We start from the raw sequence: 26801 nt of genomic DNA on the forward strand, positions 1-26801 counted from the left end.
GCCAGCCACGAGTCAAGCGGCAACTGTTTTCTTTCTTTCTCTTTATTTTTTCTTTCCTTCCTTCCTTCCTTCCTTCCTTCCTTCCTTCCTTCCTTCCTTCCTTCCTTCCCTCCTTCCCTCCTTCCTTCCTTCCCATATTCTTCCTTCCTTCCCTCCCTCCTTCTCTGTCTCTCTCTCTCAGCAAACAATCTGGGCTCTGACTGGCTGCTCCGCACTTCCTCTTCCTCCTCCTCCCCGCCCCCAAGTAAACTGCATGCAAAAATGCCACAAAAAACCCCAAATCCCGCAGCAGCCTCAGAAGATTTGCCACAGCACCTCCTTCTCCCCGTCAGCCTCCTCCTCCGCTCCCTCGGAGCAGTCTTTTCCGAGGGGAGGAGAAGTCAGGATGGCGGAGCCGTCCATACCAGAGCTGGACAGGGGGCAGGGCTGGTGCATGTCTCGTCTTAGGCTCCACTCTTCAATCAAGCCTCCTATTCTATGCATGCATGCACATTTTGCAGCTCCCAGGTTGTTGGGTTTTTTTGTGCGGGAACTGGTTCCGAGCGGCTCTTTCACTGTTTCAAGTTGCCGACCCCTGCACTAGTCTTACTCTTCCCACCATCTTTTACCATTTTTCCTGTTCCCCTTGCTGAAGCCTTTCTGTTTAGAACAGCCCCAGTTTACTCTGTACATAGACCAAAACAGTCTCATTTTGGTCTTTGCACCAACCCAAATGTGGGAAACATGTATGTTTTTGTTGCAACTTAAAGCATTTGAAAAAATTGTTTAGTGAATACAATGGTTAGCACATCCTGCACTTCTTCCCCCTAATTTTAAAAATAAAAAAAATATTTTTAGTTCTCTTTGAAATTCCACCCTCATAACCAGAAATGTTGGCCTTTTGAAGCTTAGTAGTTTTCTTCTTTTAAATTATTTTTCAGTACAATTAATTGGATTTCTGGGATCCTATATTTTCTTGCAGGTTGTGGAGCAAATCTAACAGCATCATCTGGTCGCATTGTTTCTCCTAATTTCCCTGGCCAATATGACAACAACTTGAACTGCAATTATTTTTTGGAGGCAGGATCTCAGGATGTTGTAATTCTAAACTTTGAAAATTTTGACCTGCAGCGTAAGTAGCCAAGATTTTAATTTTACATTTCAGTAGTTAATATTTGAAAATATATATTCATTTTTAAGAAACAAGTAGCAAATGTGCAAGTGAACAAAAATATTTGTGATGAAAAGCTATGTAAGATTATTCCATATGCAATCATCAAACTGTCAGTAACTGGTCAAAGCCATGGCATAATTTTCATTAAAAATGGTAGTTCAATCTATTAAATATTTTTACTCTGAGTAATTTAAAAGGATTTTCTCAACAGCCTAGCTGGGGGGCCTATGAAGTTTATATTATTTTTGTTTGATAATAATATTGATTATGGGGGGATCACAAATGTGTGCACATGTTTGTGTGTGTGTGGATTTGTAAAAAAAATGTATATCAAGCATTGGTATCTATTGATGAGTGAGTGTATATTTAAAATACCTGTAAAATAAATCCTAAGTACTAAGTTTAATGGAACTGACTCTTAGGTCAGTCCATCCAAAGTTTAGCATTTCAAATGAGGTATAAATTGATTAATTCTTTAAAAATTAAGACAATACTGCTTACTATTCTTATTTAATGTGGTCTTTCTGCAGTTATGACTAGACTATCAGCTTTATTTATTACCTGTGTTGCAAGATTTGATTGCTTAGTAGTACCATAGTTCAAAATATTTGAGCTCCTTCTACTATGAAAGATATTTTCAGGGAACATAATTCTTCTCTGAAAACAAGTACAAAGAGTAAGAGAGCTTGCTAAAAACAAGCATTTTAAATATACGCTTGTTGAATTCCAAAATAACTGTTGTTAATTTGTCTATTCACAAAGAAAGATCCCCCCCCTTTTCAACTGTTACAGAAGTAAACAAAAATCACCCCCTTCTAAGAAGTCTTCCATACCAGGATATTTTATTTGTTTTCCAATACATTATTATTATTCGCGATGGGTCGGACACAACTTTCGCAACTAACAACAACAACAACACATTATTCTTTCTTTGTTAGTTCTTTAGGCTAAATGTTTTCTTTAAAACCTCATTCACATCCCATTATTTTTATTTATTTATTTATTTATTTTAATTCCATTTATATCCCGTCCTTCTCCGAAGACTCAGGGCGGCTTACAAGCTTAGCAGTAGCCTTCATTCTACGTATATGCCTGCTTATTAGGGCTTTCACACACACCCCAAGTGGCATTATTACAAAGTCAGCTTATTGCCCCCAACAATCTGGGTCCTCATTTTACCTACCTCGGAAGGATGGAAGGCTGAGTCAACCTTGAGCCTGGTGGGACTCGAACCTGCACTAATTGCAGGCAGCAATTAGTGCAAAATAGCTCCTACAATACCTAGCCAGTATGACTAAAAGCACAAAAATTATCTATACTTCCTGACTTTTTTCTGCAAAGTACATTTCAAGCTGGGTTTGGTTAAAATGCAAACCATTCTGAGCTTTAAACACTAAATCACTTTCTTTTTTATTTATGAGTAATTGAGGCAGTAAAATCATGATATGGCAAGAAATGTTCACCAGTATGTTTTATTGTCTGTTACATCACAGTCTTTAAGTGCTTACGGTCCATTTTCAACATTACTTGTGACTTTTCCACTGAAAACACTGGATCACAAGTTAGTTGTATGACTAATTTCTATGGCAATCAATTATTAGAAATATTGGCATTCAAATAAAAGTAGGACTGAGCTTCTGAAAAAAATTATTGAGTGAATGTTACTTATTTAGTAATATTCTTCTATTTTCTTAAATTATGTTTTTGAGGTCTCATTTGTTCTCTTTCTACCTTTCACAATATATGTCCATGTATTAAAAATGGACATTAAAGACAAACATATGGACCTAATTGCATGGCACACAAACAAATTCTTAATTTACATATTTGGATATTGGGAGGACCAAGCTCTTTTAATCATATGAAGCCCTTCATATAATTAAGAGACAAAGAAGCCTTTTTTAAATGGAAAACGTACTTCATTTATTTTATTCCTTACTGCAATTGGTTTATTAGTAATGATCACTAATCATTACTATAAACTTGGCTTCTATAATATGGTTGGAAAGAAGCATTAGGATAGGAGATAAATAGATCCACAAGATACTGATAAACTGTTCTCCATTTCAGCTCACAGTGCTTTGGAATATTGTGCTTTTGATGGAGTGAAGATTTTTAAAAGGAGTACAATTGTTCAGACACTTTGTGGAAATAAAATCCCTAGTCCTATCAGCATTGTTGGATCTACCCTGTTAAATTTCTACACAGACTCCCATATTGTTGGCACTGGATTTTTGATCGGTTATAGAGTAATCCGTGAGTAGCCACAAATATAGCATTTTGAGTAATCTGTGGGTAGGCACAAATTTAGCACTTTGGAAGTGAAACAATCAAATTTTATAAGAGGTTACAAATTCATATCATTAATGGGTTTTTCTAAATAAGAAAGGAGATCAAGATGTTAAAGGGAACTGGGACCAAGGATTAATCCATGCAACCTCTATGTGCAACTCTAAATTTTGAACTTTGTTTCAGAATTAAGTCTCTTTAGCTCTCAACTTTAAATATGGGTAAACTTTCTGAATATGTAATTATTAATCTTGTTACTATACTTTATTTCGTAAAGACAACTGCACTATTAGTTGTATACATATAGCATTGAGCAACTGTCAAATTATTAGTTAATAAGGCAGTCTTCATTCTATTTTTGTATTGCTGTTTGAATGGGCTCAATTTTAAAAAATAACTACTTCTCCCAAAATGTTCTTGAAATCTGTTACACATTACAGAAAATATTGATACACTTTCCTCTTTAAAATTCTTCCTTTTTAAGGAATAATGAACTTCATTGTTAAAGTCTGATGCAGCCTATTTTTAAGTTGCAACTTCAGCATGTGGTAAACCTAAAGCAGAGGTTTTAACAATTTTTATCTAATATAGTAGTAGTACAGTTTATGTTACTGAAGTAATCATTGACTTATAGTGATCATTCTGAACATAGAAAGACAATTAACAAAAGACCCTTTCTTACTGATCCAACAATGGATAAGTAACACAAAATTCCAACACTCTGCCTAGCCCAGCATTTGTACTTAATGAGGCATTACATAAATAGAGTAAAACTCCTTCCTTGTAAGTTTGAGAATGCATTTTTCCAGGCTGATTTCATCCCATTAACTTCTAACAGTATAAAATTGTATGACAAAGAAATTTACTGTACAAACAATTCATACTATAGCTTTTTTTAAGAATATGCATTCTGGGACTTTATTAAATGTTACTAACCTGCCACAAATGCTTTCCTTGTAGGCGCAAGCCAAAACATTTAGCTTAATTTGCTATTCCGTCCACAAAACAAGATTGCAATAACAATGGCAGACTGTAGTTGAACTCAAGTTCAATTTGAGTTGATAAGTTGGTAAATTTCCTCAATAATCCCCATATGAGTCTTTAAAACAGCGTTAACACAACTCTGGAAAAATCTTGTATAGATATTGGGGTTTTTTTAATTTCTGTTTTGGTATAAATGGGGGGGGGAGAGGGAGTATTTTAAAGGCAACAGCAAAGTAGGGTAAGTGAAACATATTGCTTTCTCTTTCATCCCAGAAATAGACTGGGGTTATCAAATCTGGGTTGCAAAAATACAATCAACCATAAGATGGCAGCAAAGAGTTAAAGCATTCTGTATCTCTTTGCTGCTATCTGGTAATTATCTGCTTTTTGCAACCCACATCTGGCAGCCTTGGTTCAGTGGGAGGAACATCAGGGCAATAAAAGTGATTCAACCAGTCTTCTGTGACATGATTTTTTTCAGATATTTTGGGACACTTTTTTCCTGTAAATTCCTAGACAGTATAGACAAAAATAATACTGGCTTGAAGTGATAGGCAGTAGGGGTGCTAAGAAGAAGAAGAGCAAATGAGTGTCCAAAGCACTCACTTTAACAATGAGATTATAGAGTGACAGTTCAGCGGAGAAGTGAGGTAAAACAGATGGGAAAGGTGATTAGAGTAAACAAGCCAGAAATTTTAGATGAGAAGAAGCAACAAACAGTTCAAAGTGGGAATCAGCTTAGTGGAGGTAGTGAAACTAATTTGAACATTCTATAGCAATCTTTCTTAACCCTGGCAACTTGAAGATGTCAAAGTTGAGAAACACTGTTATTTAGTCAAAGATCAAAAAGATTTGTTCTTTTCAGCTGATGGTGACAGTGTTCCTATTATTTATTTTTTCTGTGCCTAAAAGTCAGTCTTGACTCCAACTGACAGCAGCTGGTCCAAAATCACCCATATGGCTTCATGCCTAAAATATAACGAGAGCTCATAATTTCCAGCTTTACAACCCAGTGCTTTTAACCACTACACCAGACTAGTTCTCCTTTTAATTCAGGTAAATATACATGAGAGCCAGTTTGGTCTAATGATGAAGGCACTGGTCTAGAAAGCAGAAGATTGTTAGTTCTAGTCTCACCTTAGCCATGAAAGCCAGATGGATGACCAAGGGTCAGTCACTCTCTTTCAGCTCAACTCACCTTACAGGGTGGTTGTTCTGGGGAAAATAGGAGCGTTTGTTAGGTACATTTGCTGTTTTGAGTTTATACATTTTGAGTTTACACACACACACACACACAATATATATATATGAAGCTGGTAACAAATGTGGAACTACTATTTCATTTATCAAATAAGCAGAATATTAGAAAATACATTCTCTGATAAAAAGCCACTGCCTATGAATATAAACAATCTTTGTTCAAAGTAAGTTACTCTAATAGCTACTGGCTAGAATAGCAACAAAATGTGACAATATTCATTTACACTTGAAAAAGTCTTTCATAATTCACTCAAATTGGTTGCTGCTTGACCTTTGATTTTATGACATTTCATGACTAGAAGCTTTTTATTAAATTGGTTGTCCCCTCCAAAGCAGATTCCAGCAAGTAACATTGTTGCTGATCAGCTTTATTCTTAACAAGTTCTCTTGTTCTCTTATTTTTTGAGTTTAAGTCCTTTAATTCCAAGCAGTTCAAACTGTTTTCAATAGATTATCCTACCCTATTACAGCTGAAAATGGAGACAGAAAGCTGGGATAGCCATTGTCCTTAAAAGAGTTTTTGCAAATGTTTTTAACTAATGTGATGACTACTCTTTAGAACTTGGATAGTTATGGGTTTCAGCCATTTTTCAAGAGGGCCAAAGTGTGATTTGCCAAGTCAAGATTATAAAACAGAGTACAATTACTGAGTTGTAAAACGGAATAAAGCTTTATGTCTTGGACTTGGCAAGTCATTATGGGAAATGAAAAAGAAGCTTGCTTGAATGTACTATGGCTTCTGCTATTGCAAGTTATTAAGTGGATCTTGAAGCAGAGGACATTAACTTTCACCTTTAAAAATTCATGCAAATAGAAAATCATTCAACTGTGCTTCTTTTGAAAAGTTAAAACCTGCTACTGCCCCCAGCCAAAGGGTGCAGTATATATATGACTGTATATGAAGGCATTCCCATAAATTGTTTATATAAGCAGGGAGATAGGAAATATTCACCAGCAAACTATTTAAAATGGCCATTTCAACCCACGTGAACCCAATGATTAAGGAAAGTTGTCTTTTGCTTCATCTCTAACTAAATCTTGGTTGATCAGAACATAAATCATGCATGGTCTCTGGCAAATACAGTACAGCACATATTTCCCATTGAGAATTTTTGCATTAGCCCCTTCTTTATAACATTTTCTCATTTACTGAAAACTTTAATTTTCACAGATTTTCAGCTTACAATTTATTTCTTGTATGTGTGTATCTAAATAATGAGATATCTTCTTAATTGTTGGTATGATTTGTTATATTTTATATGAATCAGGTTTTTTGTAGCTTAAGTACTTTTATTGTTAATTGTACTTTATTTCTAAAAGCTTATCTTAAGCACTTGTTTGTTGATTTAACTGGAAAGGCAAAATAAAAGGGTGCTGTGATTAAGATGTTAGGTAGAGATTCAACCTCCCTGTAAATCATGATATTCACAGGCTGCTAATGTCAGTTACTCATTCTAGCTAGTTTGTTTCATGGTTGTTTTGAGGATTATCAGTACTCCTATAGGATAGGCAGAATATATATATATTATAATAAACAGAATTAAAAATACCTCTACGAAGTTATATCCCCAAAAAGTTGATTTAAATTAATATATTATTCATGACTAAATTTTCACATTCATTTTAAGGTAATTGATGCACAGCTGAAAAAAGAGAACAAACTGTGGTGCCTTTAAGATTAAACAATTTTATTATGTCATTTATCCCATCATCAGATCCACAGATAACTTCATTTAGATCTACTAATGGTTAATGTCTTTTGGTTTGTGCCTTCAAGTCGTTTCTGACGACTGCTGAGTCTGTGTATTCTTGGTTACATTTTTCAGAAATGTTAATCTAGGATTTATAATAAATGCTTGCATCTGTGAATAAGTAAGAACTTTGAAACAAATACCAAAAAAATAGAATTGTTCCAGTGCATATATGTACTACATATGTGACTATTTGGCAAACATGTTTCTTGGAAAATTATAACAGTCATAATTTTTCATTTCTCTCTTTTCATCAAAGCTTGTGGTGGTACTTTTAATGTCTCCAGTGGCAAAATCAAAAGTCCTACATATTCATTCACCAAGTATCATCACAATATGAACTGTTCATACCACATAATTGTTGGAAACAACAAAATAGTGGCACTCAAGTACGTAAGTCAAAAGCAATTTTTAGTGAAATATCATTATTTGGGGGGAAAGGATGCTTAGTAAAAATTAGGTTTTGTTTTTTTTAACAAGTAATTTACTAAGAGTTTACTATAATTATGGCAAAACTGTACTGATTGTTGAATTCAAATAAAAAAGCAGTCTTACCCAGGGTCTTTCGATAAAATTATCAATTTTATTTCTTTGAGGTTATAGCCAGTATCATAGGGCAGAGGAACCTGTTGCCCTCTTGATTCGGCCCACTTACCACTCTCTGTATCCTTCAACTGTAGCCAAACTGATTATACTTTCTAGGAGTATTAGCCATATTTGACGAGCTACAAGTTCTTCGTTTTGGATTTATAATTACTATCACCCCAAAAATCTTATATAACACAAAGCTGTACCAGGATTCTTTTGTGCCTCAGGTACCTTATACTGCAGATATAAAATATACCATGCTTTACATTAGTCTTTTCTAATTTAGGTGTTCTTTAAAGACCTCATTTAAAATGCTTATTCATAACTTTCACAAGTAGGTACTAGTTACCAAACCTATATCAGTTGCAGGTATTATTTTGCATAGATGTGTGTTAAATCTTTTTTATAGATTCAACAGCTTTCACCTTGACGTCTCTTCATCTTGTTTCGGAGACTACGTTGCAGTGTATGATGGTCCAAACATTGCTTCGCCACTACTTGGGAAATTCTGTGGTGCAATCCTTCCTTCTCCTATTAAGAGTTCCTCAAACAACTTGCTCCTAATATTTAGGACAGATGCCTTTGGAGCTGCCGATGGATGGGAAGCATCTTTCAGAGAGACAATAGGTAAAATTATATTTATATGAAGAGCTCCTAGAATGCTAAGTACAATCAACTGTTATGAAATTGCTCACCTCTTAATGGTTACAGAGTCGTCAGGTTAAAGTAGTTGATCTGTAGGCAATATGCTGCATGAGACAAGGAAAGGCAGAGAGAGAGAATAGGAAGTGTCTAAAGAATAAGTGTGTGAGAGAGAAGGAATAGTATCACCTGGCTTGTCTTTATTTTATTTTATTTTTATTTTATTTTAATTCCATTTATATCCTGCCCTTCTCCGAAGACTCAGGGCGGTTTACAAGCTTAGTATTCCTATTCTATAAATACCATTTTTAAAAACAGAGAACAAAATGCAAAACAAAAGATATACATGCAGTCTTTTTTGTTTGTTTTTCAAAATGCTAGACCATAATTACTTGTTGCCTTAATATTTAAACATGATTAAACTAAAATGTTTAAAGATGGGTGTCTTCTGGATGGAAACAAACAAAAAGTCCCTACAATCTTCCTAACCTAAGGCCTTAAAAAAAAGCTAAAAATTGTAATGCTCTTTAAAGACTGAGAATATGGAAGCCATACAAATCTCAGGATATTATTCCAGAGGTCAATAACTGCAGTAATGAAGACCTGCCTGCTGGATATTGCTAGAGAGCACTGCCTAACAAAGAGAACAAGAGAAAGCCAATTCTGCCATATTATGCAAAAATCATGGGAAACTATTGATTCCCATAGTAACTAGGCCTTGTGCCATGTTGGGTTTAAAGGTGATAAACTGTACCTTGACTTGCACCCAGAATTCAGTTAATAAGCAATGAAGCTTAGATGTTTCATTAGCGTGGCATGCTTGCCCATCATTGCTTGTGACACTGTGTTCTGTATGAGCTATAGTTTCCAAATAGTTCTCAAGAGCAGCTCATATAGAGAGTATTCCTTATAAATGACCATAAGAAAGGTCTTTCAGTCTTGGAAAGGCAGAAAACATCGCACCTTGAACATGTTCACAGACCCTTTGAACAGATATTCATAATAAATAGAGAAGTGAAGGTAATGAACCCTAAGACACCCCACAAATTAGGAGCATTGCACTTGACCTACAATATTTCCTACCAATGCTGACTGGAACTGGACATGGAGACATGAGGAGAATCCTGCAGCACTGTCCTCCCATTCCTGCAGTTGGTCCAGGAGAATTATCATGTTTAGTAGTATCAAAAGCTGTTGAGGTCCTGGCTGCACCTCCAATACTGATCATTCACAAACATGACCAATAATGTCTGTGTTCTTGCTTCAATCTAAAATTCAGCTCCAAAGGATCTAAATAATCTGTTTCTTCAGAATTTTTGTGTGATCAAATCACCTTCTCATTACCAAATCACCAAAAAGAAGAGATTGAAGATAGGATGGAAGTTGCTTTATACATTCTTCTATCTCATAAGAAAAAGACTATCAGGTATACAAAATGGAATTAAGTATTGGATTACATATCAGAATATGATATTCAGATCAGAGGAAACTCGTTTGAAGATCTTGCAGAAAAGAATCTTGCAGAAAAGCTTCATATTCAAGGAACATTTATTAGATCTAAGCCAAATTTTTGGATTTTGTTCCCATGAAATAATGTTGATTCTGAATTTAAAGATTATTTCTGGATAACATTAATGGAATAATTTTCAATCCAACCTTTCTGTAATACATTAATATCAAAATAATTAGCTAAAATAACACCTATCAAAACAGCCTGACATAATCCTCTATTAGAGTTTAGAGAAAGTAGTAGTTCTTTACTAATCCTTAATAATCTGAAAAGGAAGCATTCCAGATTTGCTGACATAGAAAGCCTTTGTGGTGTAGCAGAACATAGTATTTCACTGAGTCATTGTAACTTAGGCCTTCTCTACCCCCACATAGTTAGTAGCTGTTTTTAATTTCTATCAGACTGAAAGAGAAGATATCTTTCTAAACTTGTGATGTTTGCCACAGATCATATTCTCACAGATACCTATCTTTTCCATGGATGTTATTAAGCATTTTTGAATTTGGTAAGCCTTGAAAATATAGAAAAAGGCTCCTCTTTTGAAGTGTGTCTCAACTCTATTTCCTCTGCTAAGGATACAACTTCCAGAATTTTCTGCTATCATGTGAGGACCAAGTGTATTTTGACAAACAAGCGTCAAAATAAATGAACTGTAATCCTGACTAAATTGTTGCAATATCACCCAGTCAAGAACAGTTTGAGATTCTTTGTTGAACCACGTGTTTCTCATCTGCATTTATTTTAAAAAAAAGTCTGCTTAAATCTAAAATGGTTAAATCAAAACCTGGCATATCAGTTTGAAACAAAATAACTCTCTTCAATCTTTATTAGTACAACATATGCTTAACTGGTTTGAAATTTTATTATTCACTAAAGGATAACCAGGGTTATTTGGTGATGAAATACATTAGTAAAGCAAGATTCAATAATCTGATTAAAGTATTCTGTTTAATGTTGTTGGTGTATTCAGATGAACTCTTGGAAGAGAAAAAACAGAAATGGCAAACTCATTTGGAGTAATCTAAACACTTACGAAGAAGCCTCTCATCTTCATTAAGATCTTGACACAATCTATCTTACAATACTTGAAATAATTATCTATGTTTTACCTGTAGTACATTTTGCTGAGAGATGAGTCATTTGTTAATCTGAAAGTAAATGTGCACCAGGAGTCTGTCTTCTTGTTTCTTATAACTTAATGAAAACATCTTTATTTTAAACATCTCCTGGTAAATAAACATTGGCAGATGTTTCCATTGAAACATATCTAAGAAGAAAAAACAGTGTTCTTCAGGCTTCTATTTCTAGAACAAAGAACTAAATTATCCTAAGCATGATTCTGTATTAAAAAATGTGCAATCTATGTCAAAAGTGATACCATATTTTGCAAATAATATATCACAGTTAAGCTGTCATTTCATAATTTTGCTTCATAAGATTTGGTCTGCAGTTTGTTGCATATGTGGTATAATTTGTATATATTTTTCTGGATGTGTATGGACATACGTACCGTATTTTCCGGCGTATAAGACGACCCAGCGTATAAGATGACCCCCTACTTTTAAGACGTTTTTCAAGGTTTTTTGTCTTATATGCCGGAAAATACTTACATGCCCTGCCTGTCGCAGAGGAGGCAAAGGCCCGACTGGCCCCGCCGGCCCTCCCACTGCTCCCGCACTTCTGCTGGCCCCTGAGACACAGCGTTTCCCAGGTGGCAGGCAGCGCCGGAGGGCAGCCGCCACCCCGCCACAGCCGGCGCCCCTCCTGCTTCCCCCCCAGGCCTTGAACTTCTCCCATTCGGCGCAGGGCGGGGCAGCTCCGCCCGCAGCCTCTTTTTCATCTGCCGCTTCCCTCTCACCGTCGGCCGAGGTGCGCTCGGCCTGGGCTCCCGATCCCTCTTCCCGGCCGGCTTCCCGCCCTGCCCCTCATGGAGCTGGACTGGGCGTGCAGCCTCTCAGTGTGGCTGCTTTTTCTGGGCAGCCTGGCGATGCGGCTCCTGCGCTCGGACCTGTTGCTGAGCCCGCGGCTGCTGCTGCGCGTGGGGCTGCTGGCCGTCCTGCCGCTGCCCCTCAGCGCCGCGCTCACAGCGGCTGCCTGCTGGCTTGTCTCGGCCAGCACCGCCCGGCGGAAGCGCAGCGTCGGACGGGAGCAGGACTTCCCCGCCGGCTCCCGTCCGACGCTCTTCCCTCTTGAGGCAGCTGCTGCCTCAAGAGGGAAGAGCGTGGAGCCGGCAGGGAAGTTCTGCGTGCGCATGCGTTTGCAGGACTTCCCTGCCGGCTCGCTCTTCCCTCTTGAGGCAGCAGCTGCCTCAAGAGGGAAGAGCGAGCCGGCAGGGAAGTCCTGCAAACGCGCTCTTCCCTCTTGAGGCAGCAGCTGCCTCAAGAGGGAAGAGCATCAGACGGGAGTCGGCAGGGCAGTCCTGCACACGTGCGCACTCCCCAGCTGCTAAGGAGCAGCCGGGGAGTGCACGTGTGCACAGGACTACCCTGCCGGCTCCCGCCAGATGCCACCCACTGATTTTCTGGCGTATAAGGCGACTGGGTGTATAAGACGACCCCCCAACCTTTGAGGTGATTTTCATGGGTTAAAAAGTCATCTTATACGCCGGAAAATATGGTATATCACTATTTTATTGTTTCCTATCCTTGGATATAATCAACCAGAATTGACTGAGAGATTGGTTGCCTCTAAATCTAATAAATAAATAAACAAACAAAGTAAAAAGCTCTGCAAAGAAATATGTCTGGTCAAGTACTGCTCTCTGCTTGTACTTTTCAGATGGTAAATAATGGATAAAAGATACCATTTTTTCTGTAATAAATTACTGAACCACATTATGTCTATAATCTTAAAATGAAATGGTGGACTTATTATCATAAAGAGTAATTCACTTGTAGATATTTCTGTAAGATGTTTTGTGGAATAAACTAGAATTGTTGAGATTTATATACCAATTTGTAAATGGTTTTATAGAACTGAATTCACAGAACCTTACAAGCCAAAGCCAGGCAAACCGTATTATGTTCAAGTACAATGTTTAAAATTCTAAAATATTGATTTTCCTAGTAATTTTTGCTAGATGTTCATTTATTTGTTAGATGTGCCCCCTCCCTTTTCACTAGGAGTTCAGGGTGACATGCACTGCATGCCTCCTCCATTTTCCACATCACCACTACCCTCTGGAGTCAGTTGAGTTGAGAGAATGTGAGGGGCCCAAACTCAGTCTGTGAGCTTCTATGGCTAAGGATAGGTATCAGTCTCCCTGATCCAGGCTTAGTCCCTCACTAGACCGGATTGGTTCTCTGTTTTTTATGTTTCTACTGAAGTTAGTGATGGAGATCAATTGTAAAAGTTGTCTCTGCATTTTTTGTATTGTTGTTTGCGTCTTGTCTTGTTTACCTTGATGGAATAGAAATGAATTTTTATAATTTGTTTGAATTTTATTTTAATATTTTGGAGCTTTTTGAAACCTCTGTAACGGTGAGGCACAGATAACATGTGAAAAGCAAGAACTATTTAGACAAAATAATCTATTTGTACTAGACATGCTTGCTGATTTTCTTCCCAAATATCTGTTTATAATTACAGTAATCTCTAGTTATAATGAATAGACAAGATAGTCTTCATACTTTGAATGGGGAAAAATACCTCTATTTAAATGTAATTCTTTTATTGCTCATCTCTTTAGAAATAGTGGTACCTTTCCTACCAATGGTATGTCTGGAAACTATACCACAAATTACAAACCCCCTCCCCCCATTTTTTACTTGGGACCAGAACAGTCACTCATACTCTAAAACAGATAATGCAGCATACGCAAACTATGTTTAAGCCAATATCCAATGTTTATTCTTGGGTTTCTAACTGCTTTCCATCAGTTTCCAACAAGTTATTAATTAGGAATTATTATATTATATGATGAATGATGAAAGTAATGTTCCTGCTTTAGTTGCTGCTACTTGGAATTTAGAAAGTAGAGTAGGCCCTCCTGTTTAAATATTCAAAACACAAAGATATCCAATAGGCAAGTTTTGCATTTCCCAAAACTTGAAAGTTGTCCATTGAGTTTTGGCTATATCCTGTTTTGGACTTGCTGCAGATATTTTTTCTCCAATAGACTAAATTGTTTGGATTATTATGTTTTCTGGAAAAAACAGAAGCTGAAAGCTCAAAGTAATAGGTATGTATAAGGAATGAATAAGATGTATAATATGCAGGTGGGTACTAATGTATAATAGGTATGTATGATAAATTTATAAGAGATATTCAATGACAAAAAGAACTGGTTGTTATGGGAAGTGAATGGCAGCTAATGCAGCATAAAAGCTATTAACACAGCCTGTCCCATAGACCAGAGGTCCCCAACCATTGGGCACCAGGGACCGGTTCCGTGGAGAAAGATTTTTCCGCAGATTGGAGGAGGTGTGGTTTTGTGTGCTGCCTGCATCCCATGGGTGGGGCTTTGCTTGTTTGTGCAGACCAGTTGCTGGCATGTTGTGGCCCGCTATGGGTCTACAGACCAGGAGTTGGGGGCCCCTGCCATAGACTCTCAAAAGGGAGTCTAGTCAGCATGCACAACCTCAATCCCCCCCCCCGATTTCAGCTCTTGAAGTAAGGCTTTCCTGGACTCTTACTAATTTAATTGGCTGCTCTGTACAGGCTTTTTTACTTCATGAATAAATCCAGGCTTGAGTTAAACACAGTTGGACTATCCTTGCCCAAACCACGACCTGACTGCTTTATGCCAAGAGCCTTATGAGTTATATTGGGAGCTTGCCAAGTACATAGTCTACTTAGTGGAATGCTCAGGCTGTTTAAGTAATCCTAGTAAATTAATTAAACAATTAAATTTTACATTAAATTGAGTTATAATAATTCAATATATGTCTATCACTTTATTTGCACAATTCACTTCAATAGGAGAGGATGGGCAATTATTGTATGCTGTTTCTACAAATCCATGTACACTTCTGATTGCATTCTTGGAATCATGTATTGCTGTGACTTAGCAGAAAACAAAGAAAAAATATGATGGGTGTTTCCCATCGTTTGGGCTAGAATTGCTGTTATTTTCTTTCTCCTTTTCATTCAAAATGGTCTTTTGTAATGCTTTAACTCTAGCCTTAAAAATGTACCAGCACGCTAATTTTGAGACATCTGAAGTCTGTTGAGAATCCAGATGTATTTGAGTCCATGGAGCTAATTTGGAACTGCTGCTCCACCCTTTTCCTATTATAAAGAAATTACTTTTGAAAGTCACATTTCCAGATGCTCATTCTCTGTGGGTTCCACCCTCATGTTTCCCTCTTCACTGCAACATCTCAAGAGAGCCCCCTGGTGTAGTATATTCACTACACCAGTGTTTCTGAAACTTGGCAGCCTGAAGATGTGTGGATTTCAACTCCAACAATTTCCCATTCTGCTTGGAGAATTCTGGGAGTTGAAGTCCACACATCTTCAAATTACCAAGGTTCAGAAACTCTGTTCAGAGTCTTGTTTGTACATGTTTCTTAGTAGTATTGTGCAAATCCTTTCGATATAGAATCTCTATCTGGTTGTTGTATACAGGTTGTGAAGGAGCAAACAACACTAGTGCAATGTAGTTCATCCTCCTATCATAACATTTCAAAGGAGTGTTATGCACACACACACACACCACAGACAGGCTCCAAGTATAATCTTTATTTCTAAAAATGATTTCAGGCCCTTTTTATTCCTAAGATACTCTTGGAATATTAATAGTGATAAATGATTGCTGCCCAGTAATTTGTTTGGATGTGTGCCTGAAAACAACACAGATGAATTGTTGGAATAATATTGTGGGATGATAGAGTAAGTTAACTTTCAATTAATGACTTCAATGCTTTTGTCCCTCTTGGCAGCCATTTTTTTGCCAGCCTTACCAAATATACCAAACAAGAAACATGACCAGATGAGTTATTTTATTGTAAAGATACATTAACATAATCTTGTCTAAAAGTCTAAAAATACTTCTCTCCATCACCATCACCCCACTTCCCTCTCTGTCCTTTTACAGTCCCCAAATTAAGGAGGTCTCTCCTGAGCCTCTTACTGTGTCTGCGTTCCAGCTGCCTTTTATATGACCATTCCCTTGGCTATGTTTCTTTACCCCATCTTGTAAGATCAGTCCCACAAATCACTGTATTTTCACAAAATATTCTAACATGCTCTCCAATTTCTAAATCTGTTTACTCAGTCAGAAAATACAGGAAAACCTTTGTAAAGAACACTACATTCCTGTAAAGCAAAAGGAATGTCTTTATTTTTGACTTTAGGCAGTCATTTATTTAGATCTTATCTAACCTCCTATGGTGAATAAAAATTACCTCCAGGCAATCGGGTATAATACTACAACTAAAGAAGTGTTCTTTCTCTGGCTTAATAGTTTGATAAATAAAATAACATTTTTCTTAAATCAAATTTATATTCCATCTGTGTGATAAAATGAAAAATGCGGCTATGTACTAGTTGCCCAGGCTACGTTTCAGTTTTGTGCCTTATTCAAACAACTATGGTTAAAATATGGCTTAGTGCAGTGGTGAACCCAGCAATTGCTTGAAATATATCCCTCCCTCAGTTCTGTGGTAGAAATAAAATCATTTATAACTTTATTTATCAGTTATTACAACTAATTATAGTTGGTCTCTTAGTGTGATTTAACAACTTCAAAGTGATTTGGATTATGCAAAAACAAAAGAAAACAGATCATAAGTATACTTATTTTAATATGAGTGTATAATTTTAAGAGGTTGAAGTCCTATAGTCTTTCTGATTCATGATAATCAAACCACATTCATTTAGGTTCCTGCATAGAAATGTTAATAGCTTAATTTGCAACAACTCTATTGACAAATCCCAGGAATTTACAGGAATTGTAGTCCAAAAACAAAGAAACAGCTCCTCCTACTGTTCAAGAGAGGAATTGTTTTGGAAGATTGAAACAATCAAAAATCGATATATTTTTCCATTTACTGTTCATGAATTCTGATTTATTTGGCCAAGGGATCTCATGCTGAATGCCAGTTACCTCACTTCATGTAATAAGGAAATATTCAGAGTATAATAAGGAAATACCTACTGTGTTTACTTTTAACACTAATACATTCCATGACCGCTATGAAAAAAATTCTATTTTCTGCTATTTTCTTTTCTCTCTCTGGGTCTTTCTGTATTACTGCATAGAAGAACTATGCAGAAGAACCCATCCTTTTGTTAGCAGAAAATTTTATCAGCATGAAATGTGTTGTCTCTGTTGCCAGGTCATATACTACCTGTATTGCATTTGCTCCCAATCCCTGTCAGCACCATGACTTTTGTCCAAGTTAATGGATGAGAAAGCTTAACAGATTTTATTCCCTTGAGACTGTTCTTGGATGCTGTCAAAATAAAATAAAAAAACTCTTTTAATATCAAAACAGCCAAAAGTAACTTAAGACTGTCTTACTCACAGACCAGGGATGAGATGACTTATGAGCAACATTATGGGAATGACAAAAAATGATGTTGTCAGGACATATTTGGGTAATGATTACATTCAAAGGGGGAAAGAATTTGACCATAATTGTCAGTCATTTACCAAAATTTTAAGAAAATCTTACATATGTAAAGTTGTCCAAGAATAGTCTAGTCATACAGATTATTTAAAATACATTAAGAAAATAAACAGTAGCCTGTTGGATTGGACCCTTAGCCCTTCTAGTCCAACAGTCTGTTCTCAAGTAGCCTATCAACTGCACAAGGAAGCCTACTAATCTCACAACAGACAGCCTTCAGTATCAGTCACCCTGCAGTTAATACTAATAGTAATACTAGCATTTTTTTCTTCCTCCACATATTCAACACAATGGCAATGTTCATGAATAATGTCATTTGGTTGCCTTTGGCTTGCCATCCAACCAATTTAAGAACAGTTACACAACCTGTAGTTTAATATGATCCGTAAACCAAAACACTGTGTAAAAACTGTGCTTTGTATAAAAGCAATGTTCTTCCATGCTAAATGTTACTAATAAGCATAAAGTTACATGAGGTGCATGAGAGAAAGTAATGATAAAAGTAAGATATCATTTAATGTAGCAGTATTAAATATTACTAAATAATCATTTGTTTTTTAACAGGACCTCAGCAAGGTTGTGGTGGCTACTTGACAAATGCAAGCTATAACTTTGGCTCTCCAGACTCTGACAAGGATGGGAAATATGATAAAGATGTAGAATGTGTGTGGGTTTTAGCTGCACCTATAAACAAATTGATCAACCTCACCTTTGACACTTTTGAACTAGAAGCAGCAGCATCTTTTCAAAATTGCCAGTATGATTATGTCAAGGTAAGATTATCCATCTACCAGGTATACAAAATAATTGTGACTATTCTATTTTTCTCTTCATTCCACAACATATTTTAGGGATACAGAGGATCTATGAGTTACAAACAAATCTTTAAAAAAATGCTCTAAAATGACAAAAGAGAAAAACTGAATTCAAGGACAGCAAACTAACAAGCAATTGCTAAGTGAATGCTAATGCCTCTTTATGAAATCAAAATAAAATTGATTCAGCTTGGGTGTATATATGCTGGCTTATATCATGTTATAAGATATGAATATGCTACAGGTAGTCCTCGACTTACAACAGTTCACTTAGTCACCAAAGTTACAATGGCACTGAAAAAAGTGACTTACAACCATTTTTCACATTTATGACCGTTGCAGCATCCCCTTGGTCACATGATCGAAATTCAGATGCATGGCAACTGACTCACATTTATGATGGTTGTGGTGTCCTGAATCATGTGATCACTTTTTGTGACCTTCTGACAAATAGTCAATGGGGAAGCGCTTTGACTTTGATGCACTTAACAATATTACTAACTTAACTGCAGTGATTCGCTTAACAAATGCAGCAACAAAAGTTGTAAAATGGGGCAAAACTCGCTTAACAAATTTTCCACTTAGCAACATAAAGTTTGGTCTCAATAAGTTGAAGACTACCTGTATTATGCTTGTATATCTAGTTCTCATACCATCTTTCGAGTTGTGAAGGTAATCTTAGGTTAATAAATCTTAGTTTTCATTACATTTCAATCAGAAAAATAGAACCAGGATCCTTAGTTATCTGTATTTTTATTTATTAACCTACATTTCAAGGCAGCAAACAAAATACAGAAGTTATTTTCAAATCCTGATACAAGAAACCTGTGATAGTTTCCTGACTTAGACAAAACAGGGCATTTAATCTACCTCTATTACATCAAAAATAGATGATTCATCCCTATTCGTTGAGCCAGTTTTATTTTAATGATGCCATAGAAGCCTAATTTTATGTATTTCTGTTGTCTCTAGTTATATGATGGCAGTAATGAAGATGCCAATTTAGTTGGAACCTTCTGTGGCTCCAGTCGTCCACCTTATTTTCTTTCCACTAACAATTTCTTGACTGTTAAGTTTGTCACTGATACAACGTCAGAAAGAGCAGGTTTCACTGCTACCTACGGTACTGTAGATAGTAAGTAATTTTAAATTTCTTCTGAAATGGTTTTTTGAATAAATGATTGGTTGTTTAATTTGAATAACTGCGGATAGTTCAAAAATATAACCACTGAGTCTAAAAGTGAGCAATCAAGGAACTTAAAACAGAAAAAAAATCCATCTTCTCTGCTGAGTCTTTTCAAAGGTATACCTGAGTGAAGAATAGTAACTGTAAAATGCTTAAAATTCTTGGATGTAATTTTACAGAACATAATTTTGGTGTGGCTTTTAGATTTTTCTATGTAACAGTAAATATTCCATTTTATATCTTCTTTCTTTCCTTGCATTCCTTCCTTCCTATTTTAGTCATCAAGTCCTTTACACTGAGTATATATATATCTAGTGAGTTTTATTAGTTTGTACATACTGTACTTCCAAATCAATTACTTTGTAGTTACATTGTAAACTTCCAAATTATAGTACTATACTTACCAACTTGCAGAATCAATTAAGTTGTTATGTTGTTGCTTCCCATAGGACTTTGTGGGGGTTTCTATAATGCCACTGTTGCCATGCACACTGCAGCATCCCCCTATTTTCCAAATGCATATCCATCGCTTACATTCTGCAAATGGATAATTGATGCCCCTCCTAAGCAACAGGTCAAGCTAGCAGTGCTGAAATTCCACCTTCAGCCCAGCCAAGATTGCTCTCAGAACTATCTAGAATTCCAGGATTCACCATCAGTAAGTCGGTCTTAGTACCATGATTGCTAGAAATATTTTTTCACAAATTGAAAAGTTAATAAAAAGAAATCAAAGGTTTTTCTGTGAGTCCTGCCTGACTCTAGGGCACTGTACTCATCCTTGTTTCTTGGCTGAGGGAGATGTCATCCAAAAACTATTTCTGTGATCATGTTGCCAGTATGGCTATATGCAAAGGCACACAGAACACTGCTACCTTCCCACCAGTGGTACCTATTTATCTACTTGCATTTGCAGGTTTTTTAAACTGCTAGGTGGGCAGGAGCTGGGGCAAGTAATGGGAGCTCGCCCCATTGCGCAGAGCTTGGGCCTCGAACCCAGGCTGTCATCAGCTCTCCAGCTGAAAACTTCAGTATCTTTAACCACTGAGCCATTGTGCCCCCAAAAATATATTTTTACCTTTATATTAAAATTTAATATAAAGGTAAAAATACATTCAAGTTAAATTTGTGCCTCAGTGATTTCATGGAATGCAGATCTGCAGTTTCTCAATGATCGTAGAAGCAACGTGATTCAGAGGGAAATAGAATATTCTGGAGTTCTCAGAGAACAGTCCATTATTGGATTAATGAATTTTTCACATCACTATAAACTGGATCTTTTAAGAAGTGATAGTTGTCAGAGCCACGGTAAAAAGGTGGAAAAATTAAATACTCCTTCCCAAGACTATTCATTTGTGTTCAAATGCTTTCTCTTTACCTCTAGTTTGGCAGTGGTAATATGGGAAATAGATGCAAAAGTTTGGTGTTTTCTAAACCTATAAAAATATACAAAGAATTCTGCCAAAACAAGAAGTGCTTATCACTATCAAGTCAGGGAGAAATAATGACATGAATAAGGATTTCCTCACAGAAATTTAGGTATTAGAAAAGGTAGAGGAAAAATGGGTTTGTTAATGTTCATGAGCAATCTAGTGCTAGAAAAACTAATTGTCAATGGCTATGCACTTGATGGGTTTAATTTTACTTTAGTGACTTATTTTTATACAGTTTAATGGGAGGTTGGCAAAGACCCATAAAATCTTGAGAGAAAAAAGATCTGGTGATTTCAGCCTAAAATAAAATAAAATAAAAAACTAAAATAGGATAATGATAAGAGAGAATTCTAGCGGGTTCAAACTTTGCTATATCTTTTGTGCTTGAGATTTTGTGAAAGCACTGTCATGTTCCCAAAGAACAAAAATAAAAATTACTGTAACAATAGAGGGCAATTTGAATTGGATTCTACTGAACCCTTTTATAAAGTTTCATTACATTTGTACTTGTCATATTTCAGGGCATTCAAGAGCATATTGATCGTGTCCATCGGTTCTGCGCTTCTGACAACTTTACGGTCCTAGATTTTTATTCTTACAGGCAAACTGCCACTGTAATTTTTAAATCTGATGTTTATATGCTTAATAATGGATTCCAATTCACCTATCAAGCTTCAGGTAAAATTGTCATACTGTTTCTTACAGGCACTAGGTTTCAGTAGCACAGAATTATAGGAGAAAACATTTGTCTGACATAAAATATGAAAATCTAAAACAAAGAGGGGAAAAACAGAAAAGCTAGATAAAAATCTTGATCTTGTTCCCTTGATTTTAAGAATCTCACAACAATGTGACTAGGTTTTGAATCAAGCATAAACACCATGCAACAAGCATCTTTAATTTCAAGATGCTTGCAATGATAAAATCTCATACATACATCTTTTCACAAAGTTGCTTTAAGCTGGCCTTGGTTAGTGGCATCACTCTTTTCATTTAATAGACATAACATGGCACTACAAAAATGAAGAGTTTAAAGATGTGAATGTACTTTTGAATTATATATCAAATACATGAAAATTATAATTTGAAGAATTATGGATTAATTGAAAAAGGGAGGTCAGAAAACAATTATTTTGTATATTTAAAAACAAGGATATTTATTGTTATTGTTTCTTTTATATTATTCTCCCTCTTCCTCTTTTGTCTTTCTTTTATATATATATATATGTGTGTGTGTGTGTGTGTGTGTGTGTGTGTGTGTATATGTGTGTGTGTATATATATATGTATGTATATGTGTATATATATAAAATGTTAACTATTTAAATTACCTTGCTAGGCCCCAAACATGGGGCAAATCTTTATTTCCTGTTTTCAGCCTATCTTGAAGGCCATCGAACAGGCTGTAGTCACACCGGACAGTTCATATATTTGTGTAAATTACTAACAAAGAATTAAGGGAGACTGAAATGCATTTCTAACTCATTAGTTTTCATCAGTCAGCCATACCCTTCTGAGATTCGAACCTGGGCTGATTGCACATTAGGCAGTGTATTTACCTCTTGAGCCACAGGATCTCTCTCGCTCTGTTAGCTTTCTGCAAGGGGAGATATGTGTCAAATGTTAACTAATTTACACAAATATATAAAACCCAACCCCATCCCACCTTTAGTTCTACGCGGGGGGAAAACCCGAATGAACAAAGATCCATATATATATATATATATATATATATACATATACATATACATATATATATGTGTGTGTGTGTGTGTGTGTGTGTGTGTGTGTGTGTGTGTGTGTAAGCTGGGATAAGAATGAATTAAAACCTGATTTTGAAGAGTGGTATATAAACTTTCAAAATATATTTTTTTTAAAAAAAGAAAACGGAACATATTAAAAATAAAGAAATGTTTGTTCTGTATCCTATTTTAGGTTGCAACAGAGAATATAATCAGTCATTTGGTTATTTGAAAAGTCCTGGCTGGCCTGACCGATATCCACCCAACTCAGATTGTACAATTATTCTACGATCTCCAATAAATCATAAGATCTCTCTCTTTTTCAGTTCCTTTAATTTAGGGGACTTTGAGTGTCAATATGATTATTTAGAGGTATGAGGAATATTCGCATTGTAAAGAACTGCCAATAATATGATTCTTGTCCCACTATTTTCTAATCGTCTCTTCTTATCTTCATGTGCTTTCTTGAGTTCTCTAGGGCATTTGTTTCTTTCACTTGTTTTTCTCAGCATTTTCCTGAAGAATAGAGGGAGAAAGAAAGTCACATTCAAACTTTCATAAGGTTTATTAATATATAATTTATACTGGGAGTTGACATTATGGTACATGTGAGTTATCTACAGTGACCATAGCCACCCAACATTGTTCTTTTAAAAAAAGAAGCTAAACTATTTATTTATTATTTATTAATTTTATTTGTATACCGCCCTTCTCCCGAAGGACTCAGGGCGGTGAACAGGGCAATGCATGTTAAAAGACAAAATACAAAAATTAAAAGGGATTAAACAAAATGCCCAAAACTCTTACAATAAGTTAAAACACAATTAGAATAAGTTAAAACACATTAATAAAACCCAACCCCATCCCATCAGGCCAGGCCAGCTTGTTCGAAGAGGTAAGTCTTTAGATCGCGCTGGAAGGAGCGGAGGTCGGGCGCCATCCGGAGCTCAACCGGAAGATGGTTCCATAAATCCGGCGCGCCCATAGAGAATGCCCTGCCCCTGGGGGCCACCAGTCGGCATTCTTTGACCGGTGGCACCCTGAGGAGGCCCTCTCTGTGGGAGCGCACTGGGCGGAGGGAAGTTGATGCCGGCCGCAGGTGCTCCCTAAGGTATTCCGGACCCATGCCATGTAGGGCTTTGTAGGTTCTCTCTCTAAAAAAAAATCACTAAATATCTTTCATTATCTTGCACAAGATATCAAATTTCAAGCAACAATGCTATGAAATTGTACATAAGGGCAGTGAAACTTTTCAGGTTGTTGCACAATGCGTAAGATTATGCAATGATATCTCATACCTGGCAAGATTGCTGAGCCCCAATTTATCCTGTGTCCCCACCACCACATCATAAAATCAGTTCTGTTGATCTTGAGATTGGCAGCAACTTTAATGTGACTTTTATTTTTGTGCTACCACCAAGCCCAGCCCAACTTTGGCCAAAATAGATGTAGTACACTAAATTGCATTTATAGCCTTAACAGTGTAAAAGCAAAAGGAGCATGGCCCAGATTGATGAATTTTACCAACATTTTTTTTAATTGGCCATACCTAAACCTAGGGGTTGCCCATATATTAACTACCGGTATTTGCCCCCACTCTAATTCTGTGTTGAATCAAGAAATTAAACCTACTATTTGCATTGGGAGAAAAAAGATTTCATTGCAACATACAATGGAATCCTTTTTCTGTTCACAGCAAATGCTGGTCCTAGATTCAAATTAGTATTACTATTGGAAGCAGAAAGTTACAATCTTCTGCCTTCCACATTTGATCCCAATTTCAATTAGGTTATTCATACAGTTGCTAATTCTTTGAACAATGTTCCACCAAGTCATGCTCTAGGAGAGAGATGAAGCCAGAGTGGTTCTTGGGGCCTTTAGATACATTTTTTTTTCAGAACAATCTTGCTTATCAATTCATGTCTGTGATAAACACTTGTAATAAAATTACTGCACAAATCTTAAAATAGGATGAAGGGGCTTGATTAAGTAGTGATATTTCTTCAGTCAGTCAAAACTTGGTAAATCAAAAAATTTGAATCAATTGAGAAAGTCTTACTGATTCAGCCTTGACCATCTCAGTGTTACTAACAGAATCTTTGTATATTCTTTTAAAGGTCAGAAATGGTAGTGATACAAACTCACCACTGCTTGGCAAATACTGTGGAAATACTTTACCCAATCCTATATTTCCTAAAAACCATGTTATATATCTACATTTCAAAAGCGATCACTTACTTTCCCATGAAGGATATGAAATTACTTGGACTTCATCTTCAGCTGGTACCAATAATGTTTTAAGTTCTGTCAATCAAACAATTAATAAATTAACCCACCAACCAATTTGGCTGCCACTTAGACTTGTTGGGGCAGCTTACAAACTAAGCACAAATCATGAACAACTGGCAATAATTATTTAAGACTTAGATTAAAACATAATCTGCAAAATATTAAAATGACATCTACAGGGAAGATATATAATTTTCTAAATCTAGACTAGAGTGGGCCTCTCATGAAATTCAAAGAACAATTAATCTATTTTCTGTTCCTAGCCTGTGGTGGTATCTTATATGGCGAGTCTGGTTCAGTCTCCAGTCCAGAATACCCAGTTTCTTACCAGAATCAAACTGACTGTGAATGGACAATTAAAGCTCCACAAAGAAGGATTGTTACTGTTAATTTTGCTTACATCAACATTGATGATCCAGGCGACTGTACTAGTAATTATTTGAAACTCTATAATGGACCAGACAGTACTTATCCATCCATTGGACCATACTGCGGATTGGTAGGTTTTTCTTTTTCGGAATTTCTAGTGAAGGCTAGTTTGGTAAAGTGGTTATGGTATTAGACCAAGAGTTCTTGTCCTGCCTTAGGCACAAAGCGAACTGGGTTACCTTTGTTAGACCCTTATTAGTATTACAATGCAAATATTGAAAGAACAATGGAAAAGCTAAACATGTAAGAGCATGGTGAAACTGTAATTTCCTTTATTCTTTATATAAGTTTTAAAGAACCTGTAACAAAATAATGTTTTCAAAATATTAAAGTGTCATCATTCAGAAATATCAACAATTCTTTGTCTCAGAGTGATATATCTTCCATGCTAGAAGTCATGTTTTAAACCAAAGTGGATCTCTGAGACATCTCACTAAGCAGTACAACAAATACATGTTTATTCAAATCTAAGACCTTTTGCATATTATATGGCCTGCTCCTTTTAAAGTCTTTTATTACTATGGCTTAACTCAAATAGACAAACACCATTCCAAAATAACAAAAGAATCTAAATAATCATAACTCATTTTTAGTTGTATTTTAGTTTAGTTTATCTTTAAAAAAACACCCTAAAATAGGTTGTAACATTTTTTGAGAGTTTGGGTTCAACATATTAGAAAAAGTTACCAAGGGGTGGCATAAACTTTTGTGTTACAGTCCCTTTCCTTGCATATCTATTTACCTTGAGTGATTCCATATGTACTGGCTAATTTTTTGGTTGATAGCAAATTTGAATTCAATTGATGCTTATATAGAAACTTGCCACTTGCATCAGAATGACAAAAGAAGTGTTGTGCAATGCTGCAAACTGTGGCCCTTTAGTATCTCTCTACAACATTGCAAAAGGAGTATTATTTCACCATGACCTTGCTTCCACTATTATGTGTCCCCACCTACTGTATATCTAGATGTTGTTGCTCAAATTAAATATGAGATGATTTAACAAAGCTTAGCTTTTGGTGCTTTTTAAAGCAGTCTTGACTTCAAATAATTTTAAAATATGCTTACTTTACATCAGTGTGGATTTAAAGATCATGGTAAAGTATAAATGTTAATCTATAATATGTTGACTAAACACAACTGCTATAACTATTGCTAAA

The 26801-nt window shown here is 36.1% G+C and overlaps 1 protein-coding gene across 1 annotated transcript in view; it reads left to right on the top strand.

Moving 5' to 3' along the window:
• The window catches only part of CUBN (cubilin), a gene marked incomplete at its 5' end in the record, with an annotated part of 213224 nt that overhangs the window by 185440 nt on the left and 983 nt on the right, over nt 1-26801 (top strand). The window contains 11 exon segments of the mRNA XM_083379037.1: nt 962-1111; nt 3224-3409; nt 7697-7826; nt 8435-8652; nt 18316-18524; nt 19539-19701; nt 20202-20410; nt 21704-21860; nt 23117-23295; nt 25041-25206; nt 25476-25711. Of these exon segments, the coding sequence (XP_083235163.1) occupies nt 962-1111; nt 3224-3409; nt 7697-7826; nt 8435-8652; nt 18316-18524; nt 19539-19701; nt 20202-20410; nt 21704-21860; nt 23117-23295; nt 25041-25206; nt 25476-25711 (2003 nt within the window).

Source organism: Vipera ursinii, assembly GCF_947247035.1.
Source record: "Vipera ursinii genome assembly, chromosome: Z".
In the NCBI taxonomy this organism is placed as follows: Eukaryota; Metazoa; Chordata; class Lepidosauria; order Squamata; family Viperidae; genus Vipera; species Vipera ursinii.